A 16,400-nucleotide genomic window follows, 5' to 3' on the forward strand; every position below is an offset into this window, starting at 1 on the left:
GCCCTTTCCATTAGAGATGTACAGGCAGTGGGGGGCTCCCCCGGGCCCTGGGCCAGAGCCTTAGTGGCCCTTTCCATCAGAAACGGACAGGCAGTTAGGGGCTCCCCGGGCCAGAGCCTTTGCAGCCCTTTCCATCAGAAACGGACAGGCAGTGGGGGGATCTCCGGGCAATGGGTGTGAGCCTTTCTGGCCCTTTCCATCAGAACCGGACAGGCAGTGGGGGGTTCCGCCGGGCCCTGGGCCTGAGCCTTTGTGGCCCTTTCCATCAGAACCGAACAGGCAGCGGGGGGCTCCCCCAGGCCCTGGCCCAGAGGCTTTGTGGCCCTTTCCATTAGAGATGTACAGGCAGTGGGGGGCTCCCCCCGGGCCCTGGGCCAGAGCCTATGTGGCCCTTTCTATCATAACGGACAGCCAGTGTGAGGCTCCCCGGACCAGAGCCTTTGCGGCCCTTTCCATCAGAAACAGCCAGGCAGTGGGGGGCTCCCCCAGGCCCTGGGCCAAAACCTTTGCAGCCCTTTCCATCAGAAACGGACAGGCAGTGGGGGCTCTCCGGGCAATGGGTCTGAGCCTTTCTGGCCCTTTCCATCAGCACCGGACAGGCAGTGGAGGGTTCCGTTGGGCCCTGGGCCTGAGCCTTTGTGGCCCTTTCCATCCAAAACGGACAGGCAGTGCCTCCCCCCCCCCCCGAGCACTGGGCCAGAGCCTCTATGGCCCTTTCCATCAGAGACGGACAGGCAGTGGGGGCTTCCGGGCCCTGGACTTGAACCTTTGCGGCCCTTTCCATCAGAGACGGACAGGCAGTGGGGGGCTCCCCCGGACCCTGGGCCGGATCCTTTGTGGCCCTTTCCATCAGAACCAGACAGGCAGTGGGGGGCTCCCCCAGGCCCTGGCCCACAGCCTCTGTGGCCCTTTCCGTCAGAACCGGACAGGAGTGGGGGGGCTCCACTGGACCCTGGGCCGGAGCCTTTGTGGGCCTTACCATTAGAGACGGACAGGCAGTGGGGGCTTCCCGGGCCCTGGACTTGAACCTTTGCGGCCCTTTCCATCAGAGACGGACAGGCAGTGGGGGGCTACCCGGGCCCTGGGCCGGAGCCATTGTGGCCCTTTCCATCAGAACCGGACAGGCAGTGGGGGGCTCCCCCGGACCCTGGGCCGGATCCTTTGTGGCCCTTTCCATCAGAACCAGACAGGCAGTGGGGGGCTCCCCCAGGCCCTGGCCCACAGCCTCTGTGGCCCTTTCCGTCAGAACCAGACAGGGAGTGGGGGGCTCCACCGGGCCCTGGGCCGGAGCCTTTGTGGCCCTTTCCATCAGAGATGGACAGGCAGTGGGGGGCTCCTCCAGGCCCTGGGACAGTGCCTTTGTGATCCTTTCCATCAGAAACGGACAGGCAGGGGGGGCTCCCCCGGGCCCTGAGCCATAGTGGCCCTTTCCATCAGAAACGGACAGGCAGTGGGGGCTCCCCCGGGCCCTGAGCCTTTGTGGCACCTTTCCATCAGAACCAGACATGCAGTGGGGGGCTCCCCAAGGCCCTGGGTCGGAGCCTTTGTGGCCCAAGTGCGCATGCACTTTCCTTGCCCATACACTGTATATACAGTTTTCATAACAGCTGTTCTTCAGAGTGCAGTATATCGTCCATACCCAATCACATTTCTGTGGTACCCGGCCCAGTAGGCAGACCTTTATCTGGTGTTCCCCTCCAGACTCTGTTGATCCTGTCCCAGCCCTAACCGCCTCGCAATAAATTGTGACTGGTCGTGCATCAGTGCTCAATCGAGCTGTGTCTTATACTGACCCGACACGTAGAAAACGTCAATAGTTGCAACAGCTTGGTTAAGTCGTGATGCTGTTTTATACAATTATAACGATGGCTAACACTTTGTAGGCAACGCTGAGACTGGCTCAGCCAACCAGAACACGTAGATTGCGGGCATTAACTACTATTATTTGCCTCAATTCTGGGTTGCGTGCGCGTGGAGCAGGGACTACAGCCGACAGGAACAGGTGGTGTGGCTCTCTGCATGTCTTGGGGTGAGAGTAGGCCGTGGGTGCCAATACAATTACTGCCCAAATGCTGTTGGCCGTTAACAGTTGTTAATTGCCCTTCCCATCACTCTGTACTATCATTGCCTTCCACTCGTGCCCACAATTGTGTGGTGGGCTATTAACATCACTGAACACCATCTGCACAGGGCATTAATCTTTGTTAACGCCCTGGAGAATAGGAAATAACATTTAATTTTTTACGTTACGTTACGTTACGCAGTGCTTCGTGCTGGGACTGAGGCTATGTCGCTAGAGCGTCGCTGTGCGTAACAGTGCAACCCTACTATGGCCACGGCGATGGCGGGCCCCCAACCCTGTGGCTCGAAAGGAGGTGAAGGGTCTGAGCCAGCGTGGGTCAGAAGACACCCAGGCTTCTCCTGCCCTTATCTGCAAGGCCGCCCTTGGTGGAAGCAGTAGGGGGCTCCTACGCGTACCTACTCCCCCTCTTGGTCATCCCACAGGGACGCCTCCTTCTATGGAGTGCATGAAAAGCGCCATCATAGCCACTGGAACTGCTGGGGCATTCTAAGGACAGACCCCCTCCTTATCAAGACAAACAGACGGCGAGGAAGTGGTCTTACCTCTGAGTGCAGGATAATACCAGGAGGGGGCGGGGCTGGTCAGCCACTGCTACGGAAGCGCCGACACTAACACGTAAGCGGTGACATCATAAAGACTTGGTGATTCTGAGCTGGAATTGAGGCAGGCTGGAAGGAGACCAAATACTCTTTCGTCTTCAAGGCTCTTGCAATGCCTAGACGAGTCACTTCGAGGAACTGGTAGTGCCTAAAGGAGCAGCTACGAGGCACTGACAGCGCCTAGAGGGGCAGCTAGGAGGCACTGGCAGTGCATAGAGGTGCAGTTACGAGGCTCTGGCAGCGCACAGAGGTGCAGTTACGAGGCGCTGGGAGCGCCTAGAGAGGCAGCTAGGAGGCACTGGCAGTGCATAGAGGTGCAGTTACGAGGCCCTGGCAGCGCATAGAGGTGCAGTTACGAGGCCCTGGGAGCGCCGAGGGGCAGCTAGGAGGCACTGGCAGTGCATAGAGGTGCAGTTACTAGGCCCTGGCAGCGCATAGAGGTGCAGTTACGAGGCCCTGGGAGCGCCGAGTGGCAGCTAGGAGGCAATAGCAGCGCATAGAGGTGCTGTTACGAGTCCCTGGCAGCGCCTAGAGGGGCAGCTAGGAGGCAGTGGCAGCGCATAGAGGTGCAGCTAGGAGGCACTGGCAGTGCATAGAGGTGCAGTTACGAGGCCCTGGCAGCGCCTAGAGTGGCAGCTAGAAGGCACTTGCAGTGCATAGAGGTGCAGTTACGAGGCCCTGGCAGCGCATAGAGGTGCAGTTACGAAGCCCTGGGAGTGCCGAGGGGCAGCTAGGAGGCACTGGCAGCGTATAGAGGTGCTGTTACGAGGCCCTGGGAGCGCCTAGAGGGGCAGCTAGGAGGCACTGTCAGTGCATGGAGGTGCAGTTACGAGGCCCTGGCAGCGCATATAGGTGCGGTTACGAGGCCCTGGCAGCGCCTAGAGGGGCAGCTAGGAGGCACTGGCAACGCATAGAGGTGCAGATAATTGAGGCATACTGTTGCGTGGAAGGACATGCATGTCAGTGAGTTAAGATGTCATTATAAAAATGTGGAATCTTGCTGTTGCCAGGTGAGCATCTTGGAATCTGTGCGTTCTTTAACGGCGCGGAGCTGACTGGTGCTGGGCCCTGGGGTGCTCTGTTCTCACCTGTGGGTTTTATATGTTTAACTCAAATAAACAATTCTTCCACTCATCAACCACCGAACGACTCGTTGTTACACATACTCAAAGCGGCGGTCAGCAGTGGAGGGCCACTGGTTAGTGAGAAGATGTAGGCATTCGTTTTCTGGACCTGTCTCCACTGCTTTACCCAGGAGCCAGCCCGGGGCAGACGCCTTCCCGGCCCATCACCAGAAGCGGTGACTGGGGGCAAGTTGCCTAGGCAGGGATCAGGTGAGCCTGGTGCACTCGCGGTGATAGTTCCTGTATCAGAATTAAAGCCAGTGAATAAGATTTGGGCTCGGTCGCTGAGGATCTCGAGATCCGATCCAGCACTCAATCTATGTTCTTTCTATATCATAGATTATATTTCACTCGCTTTTCTATAGCTAATGTCACACACAGCGATAATAGGAAATGTTGGTCCTGTGGTTTTCCTTCAGCAGATCTTTCGCATCTTCTTTTTTTATGCCCCCCTGTAGTTTCTCTTTGGACACAAATTTGGGCTCGTCTATCCAATATTTTTAAGATCCATACTCCCATGTCCAATCTTCTTCTCTTTATGGGAATTTTATCAGAATCCATCAATTTACCATCCTTTGAAAAAGGGTTGTTTGATCTCACGTTGGCTATAGCATTTCAACAAATTACGATGAACTGGAAATGTTTGACCAAACTTTCAACAAAGTCACGGTGGAATACTGTGTGTCATTGTCACAGGTTAGATGTGGCTTATGCCTCCCAATGTAATCCACATGTAAACAGAGATGTATTTTGGTTGCCATTAACTACTTATTTAACCCCTTCGCTGCTGTAGGAATTCCGCCGCAGCGCTGGGGGGTGCGGGGGGCAGCGCGGTGGCGCTGTGCTCGTGACGGAACCACTCCGTCATGAGCCACGGTTGAGCTGTGCTCATGACGGAGTGGTTCCATCATGACTCCGCTCACTGCGCTAATCGCCCGCACAGGCGGGGAATCAGCGCAGCGTGGAAGGAGCGGCGGCCAACGGCTGCAGCATGACGGAACCACTCCGTCATGAGCACACGGCACCCGTGGCTCATGACGGAGTGGCTCCGTCATGAGCGCTGAAGGGGTTAACCCCTTCAGTGCGGTGCGGATTACCGCGCCGTGCTGAAGGTTCAGTGCGCGGACTGGGCCGTGACGGAGCGGTTCCGCCATGCGCACAGCGTGACCGACGCGCATGACGGAACCGCTCCGTCACACGCATCGAAGGGGTTAAATAAGGTTTCAATCAATATTTTTTCTCATCATCGTTCTGATGGTTTCCAATCCCCTTGAATCCCTTCCGCTTTATTCTCTCTTTCCGCTTCTTTTAATATTTGGCAAAGTTTTTATTCAGCAGTTAACTTGTTTTTTATATCTTACGATTTTGGAGCATAATATTAACATTTATTTGCTATTTATAAAACATATTTTCTTCCCCTTTTCCCCCTCCCTCCTTTTCATTTTTTCCCTTAAAATGTAAACAGCTTTCTACTCTGATTTTGTTGCCTACTCTATTTTTGCTTACAAATTATCCTTTACATTGTTATTCTTTGAGCGTATGTTGTATTGATATTTTATGATTCAATAAAGCTTATTAAACTTGAAAAAAAAGAATTAAAGCCAGCGAGAGGCTAACAGTGGCCCGCTTCTTCCCCCATCCTCTCGCTGCACGAGGGGACAGCGCGGATTAAATACCGGGGGTTTCATGGCCACCACCAAGCACATACTGGAGGAACAACCTGCGAGTGACCCCCAACAATCCAGGAAAGAAGAGGGGGCGAGCCCCCCGCTCCTGCTCATGGGCGTGACAGAAGTAGGCAGACGCACTCTGCCGAGGAAGAAGGGTTTTAAAAACACTTCAACAAAACCTGGCGTCCCCGCTGTCCAATTACACGTTTCCAGCACGGAAATGGCCCTGAATCTTTTTTCACAAAGTTTGGCAAAACAGCTGGGCCCTCTTTGTCAGCGTCCGTCTACGAGGCACTTTTATATTACAAAAAATAATCGTCGATTTCAAAGAGTGAAGGTTTCTTATTGGCACAAACTGCCAACAGCGTCCGATTCTCCTGGCCTCGGGTTCCGTCCTCAGCGCTCCTCTCCTGTCAATTCACGGTTTCACCCAATTTCTAGACAGGACTGGACTGGACAATAGACACAAACACAAAGTGCCTTTCCCCAATTTCAAAATCCCAGGCCCTCCTGTCCTGCCCCACTATAGACAGAAGCGCCTCAAAGCCTCCCTGTCCCAGAGTGGAGCGTAAAGCTACAGGAAGGTCAGAGTTCATCACTGCCAGGTAAGTACTGGCATCATAGCAACATGGTGACGCTAGGTGGCGCTACGAAATAATGGAGGCCGAGAAGGCCAACAGTGTAGAGCTCTTCCCAGGTAAGCACTGACGTCATAGCAAGAGGGTGGTTGTCGCTAGGAGATAACGGAGCCCTAGGCGAGGAGACCAGTGGTGTAGCACTGGCATCATAGCAACACGGTGCCGCTAGGTGGCGCTAGCAGATCGCTTAGCCCAAGGAGGCCAATGGCGTAGAGCTCTTCTCAGGTATGCAATGACATCATGGCAACAGGATGCCGCTAGGTGGCGCTATGAAATAATGGAGGCCAACGGTGTAGAGCTTTTCTACCCACGGGATGCCTGCCCCATTTCTCCTGATGAGTGTGTAGACTCCAGGAGCAGTGCTTAATTTGTTAAAAAAAAAAAAAAGTGCCGATGCTCTCGTCAGGAGGCCACTGCAGCTTGCATCACACATTGCCTCTGAGCCAGTGATAATAACAACCCATTAACTAAACACTACACTCCTACAAGTGTGTAAATTTGGACTATTTCAGGCCCCCAAGCTATAATAATGGTTTGAGCGGCAAGTAATAGTCATTTTTTATGTATATTGAATTTATAGTTAACTGATTTTGGGGTCATTCCTAATTAGCCAGACAGTGCCACCTTGTGGCAGACTGTCACAAGCACCGTTGTTGACAATTAAGTGCTGGTGCGGAGTACCCGAAACCACCGGCTCAAAATAAGCACTGCCTTGGAGAGGGCAGACAGACAGTAGAGTGGAACCTACTGTTGCCCGCAAGGGAAGTCCTAGTTATTACCCAAAAATGGTTGATGATGTTATCAATAGGCCTGGGCGGTGAACTTCGCTCCGTTCGCGGAGTTTGCGGAGTTTTCTGCACTCCGCATTCCGCAGAGCTCGCGAAGTGCAGAAAACTCCACTTTGTGATGTACAGCGGAGTTTTTTCCCCACTCGCGATCGGTAAGTTTGCGAGCGCGAACGGTAAGTTCGCGAGCTGCCGCTCGGGAGAACTTCTACCCGAGCAGCAGGAATACCAGCACAAACACTGCACTCTGCCACTCGCGGAACTTCGCGGAGTTTTTTTGTAACTTCGCGAAGTTCCGCGTAGAAAAACTCTGCGAGCTACGCCCAGGTCTAGTTATCAAGAGTGTGAAAACTTGGTCAGCTCTGTAAAGATTTAAACTTTTCACCTGCTGCTCGTGCACAGATTGCAACAGGCACTCAACCTACTGAGATATGTTACCAACAGACAGTACCCCTGCCTGGCAACTCTTGACGCATCTATTTTGTTCACACACAGGTGTTTCTGAGGTCAGCATTCAACTGGACCTGGAGGCCGAATTTCACTTCACCCATCTCATCATGACGTTTAAGGTAAGATTAAGATTTCATGTTGGAGATTCTTGTGTCTGATCTCTCACCTCTCTGGCTTTCCTTGGTTCAGCTGAAGCTGTTCAGGTGAAAGGTAAGTCATGCAAAGCACTGTCGCAGACATGGGTATTTTTAATTTTGTATTTGTGTTTAATCACGTGCTCTACTGTTGGGAAGAAACAATGTAATAAAAAGGTGCTTGATGAATAGGCTCTAAAATCCCTGAGTGTGGCTAGTGTCTTTCTAAGTGTCAGCTTCACGGAGGCTGTGACTAGTGTCCTACTGGTGTCAGCCTCATGAAGGCCGTTGCTAGTGTCCTCCTGGGGTCAGCCTCACGGGGGCTGTGGCTAGTGTCCTTCAGGGGTCAGCCTCAGGGAGGCTGTGGCTACTGTCCTGGGTCAGCCTCATGGAGGCCGTTGCTACTGTCCTGGGGTCAGCCTCACGGGGGCTGTGTCTAGTGTCCTGGGATTAGCCTCATGGAGGCCTTGGCTAGTGTCCTTCTAGGGTGAGCCTCACAGGGGCTGTGGCTAGTGTCCTTCTGGGGTCATCCTCTGGGAGGCTGTGGCTACTGTCCAGTGGTCAACCTCATGGAGGCCGTGGCTAGTGTCCTTCTGGGGTCAGCCTCAGGGAGGCTGTGGCTTGTGTCCTTCTGGGGTCAGCCTCACGGAGGCCATGGCTAGTGTCCTTCAGGGATCAGCCTCAGGGAGACTGTGGCTAGTGTCCTTATGGGGTCCGCCTCATGGAGGCTGTGGCTAGTGTCCTTCTGGGGTCAGCTTCAGGGAGGCCAAGGCTAGTGTCCTTCAGGGGTCAGCCTCAGAGAGGCCGTGGCTAGTGTCCGTCAGGGGCCAGCCTCAGGGGGGCCGTGGCTAGTGTCCTTCTGGGGCCAGCATCAGGAAGGACGTGGCTAGTGCCCTTCTGGCGTCAGCCTCATGGAGGCCATGGCTAGTGTCCTTCAGGGGTCAGCCTCAGGGAGGCCGTGGCTAGTGTCCTTCTGGGGTCCGGGTCAGCCTCAGGGAGGCCAAGGCTAGTGTCCCTCAGGGAGCAGCCTCATGCAGACCGTGGCTAGTGTCCTTCTGAGGTCAGCCTCATGGAAGCTGTAGCTAGTGTCCTGCTGAGGTCAGCCTCAGGGAGGCCGTGGCTAGTGTCCGTCAGGGGTCAGCCTCATGGAGCTGTGGTTAGTGTCCTTCTGGGGTCAGCCTCACAGCGGACGTGGCTAGTGTCCTTCTTGGGTCAGTCTCAGGGAGGCCGTGGCTCGTGTCCTTCTGGGGTCAGCCTCATGGAGCCGTGGCTAGTGTCCTTCTTGGGTCAGTCTCAGGGAGGCCGTGGCTGGAGCCGTGGCTAGTGTCCTTCTTGGGTCAGTGTCAGGGAGGCCATGGCTAGTGTCCTTCAGGGGACAGCCTCATGGAGGCCGTGGCTAGTGTCCTTCAGGGGTCAGCCTCATGGAGGCCATGGATAGTGTCCTTCTGGGGTCAGCCTCACGTAGGCCGTGGCTAGTGTCCTTCCGGGGTCAGCCTCACCGAGGCCGTGGCTAGTATCCTGCTGGGGTCAGCCTCAGGGAGGTCATGGCTAGTGTCCTTCAGGGGTCAGCCTCATGGAGCCGTGACTTGTGTCCTTTTTGGGTCAATCTCAGGGAGGTCATGGCCAATGTTCCCTCTAATTTTTTTGCCTCTGTGTGCGGCAGTGGAGGGTCTCTGTGCGCTGCAACCTTGGCTATGTGCGCCAGGAACCAGACCGCACGCGTGTGCAGCGCCAAATGTCACTCCAAACGTTTACTAAAAAGTGAAAATATGGTGCATTTTTACACATACAGCGCCATGTTAAGGGTCTTAAGGTCGGTTTGCAAATTGGATAAACACTCCATGACATTAATTGGTTACACAGGCAAGTACACTTCAGGTTTAGAAAAGCACAAGACTCCAAGGGGCATATTATCAAGAACGGCGTTAAAATTATCGCCGCTTTAGCGACAGGGAAACTGCTGCTAAAGCGGCGATAATGGGCTTGATAATATGCCCTTGAGAATTCCAATAGAAGCCCATGTTCTTGTGTGAACATGGGCTTCTATTGGAATGCTCAAGGGCATATTATCAAGCCCATTATCGCCGCTTTAGCGGCAGTTTCCCTGTCGCTAAAGCGGCGATAATTTTAACGCCATTCTTGATAATATGCCCCCAACGGTGGTACCATCATAAGATTTTACTAAAGATTCTTAACTGGAGCACTGTTCATTGGGTGGGGAAATGTTGCCCCTTTTGTTACTTGCAGTTTATAGTTTGAATCCTAATATAGAACAGTGAGCTATTAACTATCAAAGAGCTGCATTTCCATTCATTGCAATGGCAGAAAACCTGCGACAGACCACCCGAGCGGAAGAGTAATATAGCTTTTGATTGTAAGAACGTAAGGGTGTCTTTGAACACTAAATAGAAAAATTCAGCCTGAAATTTAAAAATCAGCATCAAGAGGAATAACCTTCAATCATGTTTCACTTGAAGTAAGTTTAAACAAAACACAGAACAAGGCACAGTAGGGCTGCCGATTCAAGGGAGTTGCTCAAATACTAAAATAGATGCCTAAATAACAGCTAACCTCTATACGTCTCAAACCACAAAGTGACTAGCTAGAATTCAAGCTCTGCATTTTCGACCCCACACCTCCTGCTATGCTGTAGGTACCACAAGGGAGAGGGGCTGCAGCTTGCACAGAGAAGAGCAACTTTAAAAACACAGGGGCAGATTTATGAGCCCCTTGCGCCTCACTTACGCCGCCGTTGCGTCACTTTTGTGACGCAGCGGCAGCGCAAATCCTGCGCCATGCTGCGGGGTATTTACAACGTGACGCATCTGGGAGATGTGTCACGTTGTAAAGCCCTGCGCCTGAAGTAGGCGTACCTGTGCAGGGAGGGGGGGGGGGCGTTCCGTCGCAGGAACGCCTCCTAAAAGTGGCTGAGTGAAATCTACAAGATTTCACTCAGTCACTTTTGAGCCAATGCTGCGTCAAAAGCCTGCGCCTGCTTGAAGCAGGCGTAAGGATTGACGCAGCATTGTAATGATAGGGCACCCCCGAGCCTTGCTGGAGCTGCATCGCGCTTGCGACGCAACTCCAGCAATGCGCCGCCCTTCCGCCATCAGATGCGTCACGCATCTGTTTATCCTTGCGCCACGATGCGCTGCATTGTAAATGCGGCGCATCTATTGTGGCGAAAGGGTAAACTTTCGTGACGCATCTTTCCTGGCGCATCCCTGCTGATTTGCAGGGATGCGCCAGGAAACATAAATCTGCCCCACAGCGTGTACTTTCTGAAAGTACACGCTGGGTTTTTAAACTTGCTCTACTCTTTTGTTTCTAAAGCGCCATGTGGGGAACAGGCCCGGCTCCAGGAATTTTTATTTGGGTGGGCCAAGGGTGCATTTGGGTGGGCCACTGCGGGCTTGATTTGTCGCATATATGTGTCTATGCAGGCCTGCTTCCAGGCCCTCCTTTATCTCTTCTTGGTCTTACAAGGCCCAGTAAAACACACTTTTTTCAAAATCTCTTTCTAAATATTATCACTCTCAAAAAGTGCTTTTGCCATGTAATGTTCCTTTATTGGGAAGAGGAGGTTTCTGAGGTGGGAGTATCAGGCAAGTGGCACTTCTCGGGCTCCCTCTGTGCGAGCCTTCAGGGAGAATCCCTCTTCATTGCTACATCCGCCTGACCCCAGACTCTGCAACACACTCCCGTACAGGCTTGATTATCCACTACTCCTCTCCAGTGCACCTTATCTCACAGCTGACCATGGGCCCCAGCCCCATATCAGGCACCATAGGACTCCACTTTCATTTTTCCCGGTAAAAACATTAGTAAAATCGCCTACAAACTTAAAACATTGAATATTGCAGTAAATATAATTAGCACGCACTTTAAAGTATGTTCCACAGTAGCCCTTATGACCGGACTGCTAATTAAATAAACAAAAACAGAAAGGCCATGACAGGGCCGGCTTCAGCGCTGATACGAAAGTATTTTTTGGTGCCGCACCAATAACCTCTTTACTACCACCTTCCAACAGTGCCCCTCATCCCTCCATGGCCCCCTCTATTGACCTCCTCCTCGGATTCCCCCACTGCCACATGCCACAAGTGCCCCTCATCTCCCCATAGCCCCTCCCCCTTATGACCTCCTCCTCGGATTCCCTCACTGCCACCCTCCAACAGTGCCCCTCAACTTTACTTAGCCCCTCTCTCATATGCATTTCATTTGTTGTGTAGCGCTACTCATATCAGTGAGTGTGTGTCAGTACTTTACACCACGCACGCATTATACAGAGACAACGAATCATACAAGTATGTAAATCAGTCTACAGGGAATGTCACATAAGTCAATGAGGATTACAAGGTGTAGGAATCACATGTCATCCATACTGGCGGGCAGTATATTTTAAGAGTGTTTGGTCTGGGGAAACGCAACCTTAGGATTTAAAGAGTATTCCATGGGGGTCAGCTTTACTGATAAAAATGTATATCTGCCCGAACATACTCATTTTAGCAACATTAGAATAATGAAAGACTGCGGAAGTTCTAACTACATCACAAAACAAAAAAAGCTAAGGTCTAACTATACCATTCATGTTTGTTTGCAGCTCTTTGGTGCCAGTTCATTGGTCACTGTCCTATGTTAGGATTGTAACTTCTGAACTGCAAGTAACACAAGGGTCTCTGTGACAAAGGAAATGGTTACCATTGTCAAAGAAAGGATTTATCGCCTTTCGCCATGTGGAGATGAAGGGGTGAAACAATAAATAAAGCCTTGTTACCATGGTCTTTTAAAGACCTGTTAAATACTCGGGTGCGGCTGCGATAATCTCTAAGCTGTCTGTGTGCGCCCGGGAAACTGTCTCGTCCCGGGCCACACACGGGGGGGGGGGGTTGCATCCCTTTAGCCCAAGCCGTTGCGCGCATGCCTTCAAACCCTCACTGCGAGGGCCAAGGCTGGAACTGGGCCTGGTGGGGAAGAGTGTGGGCTTTTGTTAAATATTTATGTTAATCACAGCTCGTGAAGGGGCTGTGATTAACATGAATACTTAAAAGCCCCCAATCTGCCCCGCAGGTGCCGACAGCCGCAAGCCCCCAATCCCCCAACCCCCCCCCCCGCCTTACCTTAACTCCGACGCGATACCGCATTCAGGAAGGGAGTGATTTTTGCGCCGCTCGCTTTTTTAAAGCAGCGGCGCGATTCAGTCGCGGGATGTTGTGGGTGTGCGCGCGCTGCACATACGGCAGTGCGCGCTCACGGTAACAGAGGTGCGCCCACGTGCACCTTAACGGGAACATAGGTCATGGCTAGTGTCCTTCAGGGGTCAGCCTCATGGAGCCGTGGCTAGTGTCCTTCTTGGGTCAGCCTCAAGGAGGCCATGACTAGTGTCCTTCTGAGGTCAGCCTCATGGAGGCCGTGGCTAGTGTCCTTCTGGGGTCAGCCTCAGGGAGGCCATGGCTTCAGGGTCAGCCTCGCGGAGGCCGTGGCTAGTGTCCTTCAGGGGTCGGACTCATGGAGGCCGTGGCTAGTGTCCTTCTGAGGTCAGCCTTAGGGAGGCCGTGGCTAGTGTCCTTCAGGGGTCAGCCTCATGGAGGCCATGGCTAGTATCCTTTTTGGGTCAATCTCAGGGAGGTCGTGGCTAGTGTCCTTTTGGGGTCAGCCTCAAGAGGCCGTGGCTAGTGTCCTTTTGGGGTCAGCCTCATAGAGGCCGTGGCTAGGATCGTTCAGGGGTAAGCCTCATGGAGCCGTGGCTGGTGTCCTTCTGGGGTCAGCCTCATGGAGGCCGTGGCTAGTGTCCTTCTGAGGTCAGCCTCAGGGAGGCCATGGCTTCAAGGTCAGCCTCACGGAAGCCGTGACTAGTGTCCTTCTGGGGTCAGCCTCAGGGAGGCCGTGGCTAGTGTCCTTCTGGGGTCAGCCTCAGGGAGTCCATGGCTAGTGTCCTTCTGGGGTCAGCCTCAGGGAGGCCGTGGCTAGTGTCCTTCTGGGGTCAGCCTCAGGGAGGCCGTGGCTAGTGTCCTTGTAGGGTCAGCCTCAGGGAGCCTGTGGCTAGTGTCCTTCTAGTGTCAGCCTCACCTGAGGCTTCTCACACGGGGGCAGTGTGGCTTCTAGGGCAGGACTCCTTTCCGTAACTCAATCCCTGTGCCCACCCCTCCTTCCATAAAGACTGGGCGCTCCTGAAACTCCTGAAATACTGAGTCAAAGATCCTTATGCTGCAATCTCTGTACTCTCCATCCCCAGGACTTCCACCTTCATCATTTCTGCACCAGTACCCCAGAGTGGGTCTAATCGGAATCCCTTTATCCTCTGCATCTGTTCTCTCGTCATCATCACACTAGGATGTTCATCATCAGTTGTGTCTTCTCCACCTAGCTCTTCGGTATCACCCACAGTGAGGGCATTTCGAATCCTCTTGGCTAACATTAGCTCTATCGTCAGAAACACCCTATGGTATCCATATTATAAGTCCCTTATCCTCCAGCATTCACTGTGTCTTCAATATGGCGCGGCGGTGTGAATGTTGTCGGGCCTGATGTACAAAGCCAATTTGCAGTTGCAAACCTTGTGATTGAAAAAGTCACAAGGGTTGTGACAAAAAAGGCCTTTTGCTGTTTTCCAAATTCATTTTGGGATTCTGTAAATCGTTACCGAATCGTAATTAGGAACGGGCATAAAATGAACGTTCCTTCCTAACTGCTATTCACGAAGAGCGGTATCAATGCTTGCTTACCACAATTGTGGTTGCAAACCATTGAAGAGTTACTGACGCCTCAAAAGAGTGGTAATCCAGTCACAGACAGGAATCTGTCCCCGTTGGACAGCTTCCCTCTTGAAATTGTGTAGGATGACGTTGGGGGAAGCAGACAGTGGTCCAGGGGCATCGGTCCATGAGAAGTGGACCTCTGCTTGCCCCCCTGGTGCGTTCACAAACAGGAAACATTGTTTTAGGAACACAGCTGCATTATAAAAAAATGTTTTCCATTTTGAACTGCACACGCATGGATGGTGGTCTTCTGTCCAGAACAGGACACCATCCCCCTCTCTGTAGCTAATCAGAAGGAGGTGCGAATAGTGACCTGCCTCATTAACACGTATTTGGATGGTCATTCTGCGACCCTTGGCAACTGGAGATTTTACAACGTGACCATAGTAGTTCATAGGTCGCATTGCAAAATGTCAGACTCGTCACAAAAAGTTGGTGCTCAATTTGTGACTACTTTTGTGATCAGCCTCTTTGTACACCTGGCACACCTGTGCCCTTACATTAGTTCTGCCTTGACGTAGCCCTGTGGTGAGTGTGTGTGTGAGTACATTCCAGATCCATGGTTCGCCTACATTAGATATAGTTTCAATGTGTGTGTACAAGTATGTGAGTGCTGGGTGTGTGGGGATGGAGTCTGCTTGCTAAGCTCACTTTTAATGTAACATTTTGTTACTACCCAATGGTGGGCCAAGCTGATGTCCATTAGGCAAACCCAGTCTCCCGGCTGAACTGCTGAGTTTTGCTTCTCCTACAGATGTTGCTACTCTGGCCAACCGGTCCTCCTCAGTGGAGGGTGACAGTGCATCATCTTAGAAATATTAAGCCCTCTCATTTCACTGCATAAGTTATATCTTTCTTTCCGGGTGGATTTATGTCTCCAGCTCCTACCTTCAGCTTCAACAGGTAAGTAAGTGCAGATTTTATGTACCGAACTCCACATATATGTACCCACATGGTAAATATTCTTCAAGGTACATACGTTTGAGGCTAGGAATAGTAAATCCATACTTCACTATATGCCCTTAACTTTCTATATGTTGTCCTTCAACATTCTTGTACCACAGTATTGTTGGTACTCATATTCAGTATTACAACCGGTCTCCGTGTCGACAGTAGAGGAGTCCCTCACATTAGGTATGGTTCTGTTGTTAGTGGTAACTTTTGGTTTGTTAGTTCGCTGCTAGGCTAGCTTGGCTGTAGGTTGGTGGGTCAGTCTTAGCACGGTGACACACCCCTCGGTGTAACCAAGCGCTGTATAAATCAAATTGTAATTATTATCATTTCATTCAGTGCTAGCTTCAGTCGGCCGATAACGTTATTCAGGGTTTTCGAATGGTCGTTGTCCTATTCTCTTCATCACATTCTCTTCACCCTGGAAGGTCCCCTGCGATACCCTTAACATCTCTCTTTTCTGTCCATCTTAGACCTTACTTGTCTCCCGAACCTTATCCCGCCCTGGCTCCTTGAAATGCTGCTTAACCACATCTTCACCACTCTTCGTTCCTGAGGCCCCTCAGCTGTGGAGGCTTCTGTCTCCAACCTGGTGTTGTCTGTTTGTACCTGATTTTCCCCAGTGATTTCTTTTTGCTCAATAGACCCTGCCACAATGTGAAAAATGCCAATTTTTACAGCTCGTTTAGAGGTCTGGGCTTCATTTCATCAGAAATCGAATAACACGAAGTCAGTTGAGGAGGAAGAGATTTTGTGCTCATCGCACTGGTCATTAATATGTACACATGGAAGAAACTCTAGAGAGAATGCAAATAGGATGACCCAAACACATTAAGTTAAGATGCATTGTTCCACTAGGCCAATTTTGACAATAGTTCATGGTCATCAGAGCTTCTGAGGACAGATGGGTAGACTTCCTTAGTACGCCAGCACCGTGGTCTATTCTTTTATTTATTTATTTGAAAGGTTTTATATAGCGCTAGCTACACCGAGGGTATCAGAGCGCCTTACAATGACAATGAGAAATAAACTTGGACACAACAATAGCAATAGATACAGCAATTAAACACAAGGTCATATAAAAATAAAAGGAAAAATTAAGATGACCTATTTGGCAGATTGCATAAATTGTAAACAGAAAACAAAATGAGAGGACCAGAATGAAGTTATAAGTAGTGATATAACAGTATGTCTGGATGGACTTATTG

The 16,400-nt window shown here is 51.7% G+C and overlaps 1 protein-coding gene across 2 annotated transcripts in view; it reads left to right on the plus strand.

Moving 5' to 3' along the window:
• Positions 1-16,400, plus strand: part of LOC146797320 (laminin subunit beta-2-like) — a 342,744-nt gene that overhangs the window by 137,997 nt on the left and 188,347 nt on the right. For both annotated transcript variants that reach the window (XM_085624322.1, XM_085624321.1), the window contains exon 5: positions 7,395-7,468. In XM_085624322.1, coding sequence (XP_085480448.1) covers positions 7,395-7,468 — 74 coding nt within the window. The remainder of the gene's footprint in view (positions 1-7,394; positions 7,469-16,400) is intronic.

The sequence above is a fragment of the Triturus cristatus genome, chromosome 9 (assembly GCF_964204655.1).
Source record: "Triturus cristatus chromosome 9, aTriCri1.1, whole genome shotgun sequence".
NCBI classification, from domain to species: domain Eukaryota; kingdom Metazoa; phylum Chordata; class Amphibia; order Caudata; family Salamandridae; genus Triturus; species Triturus cristatus.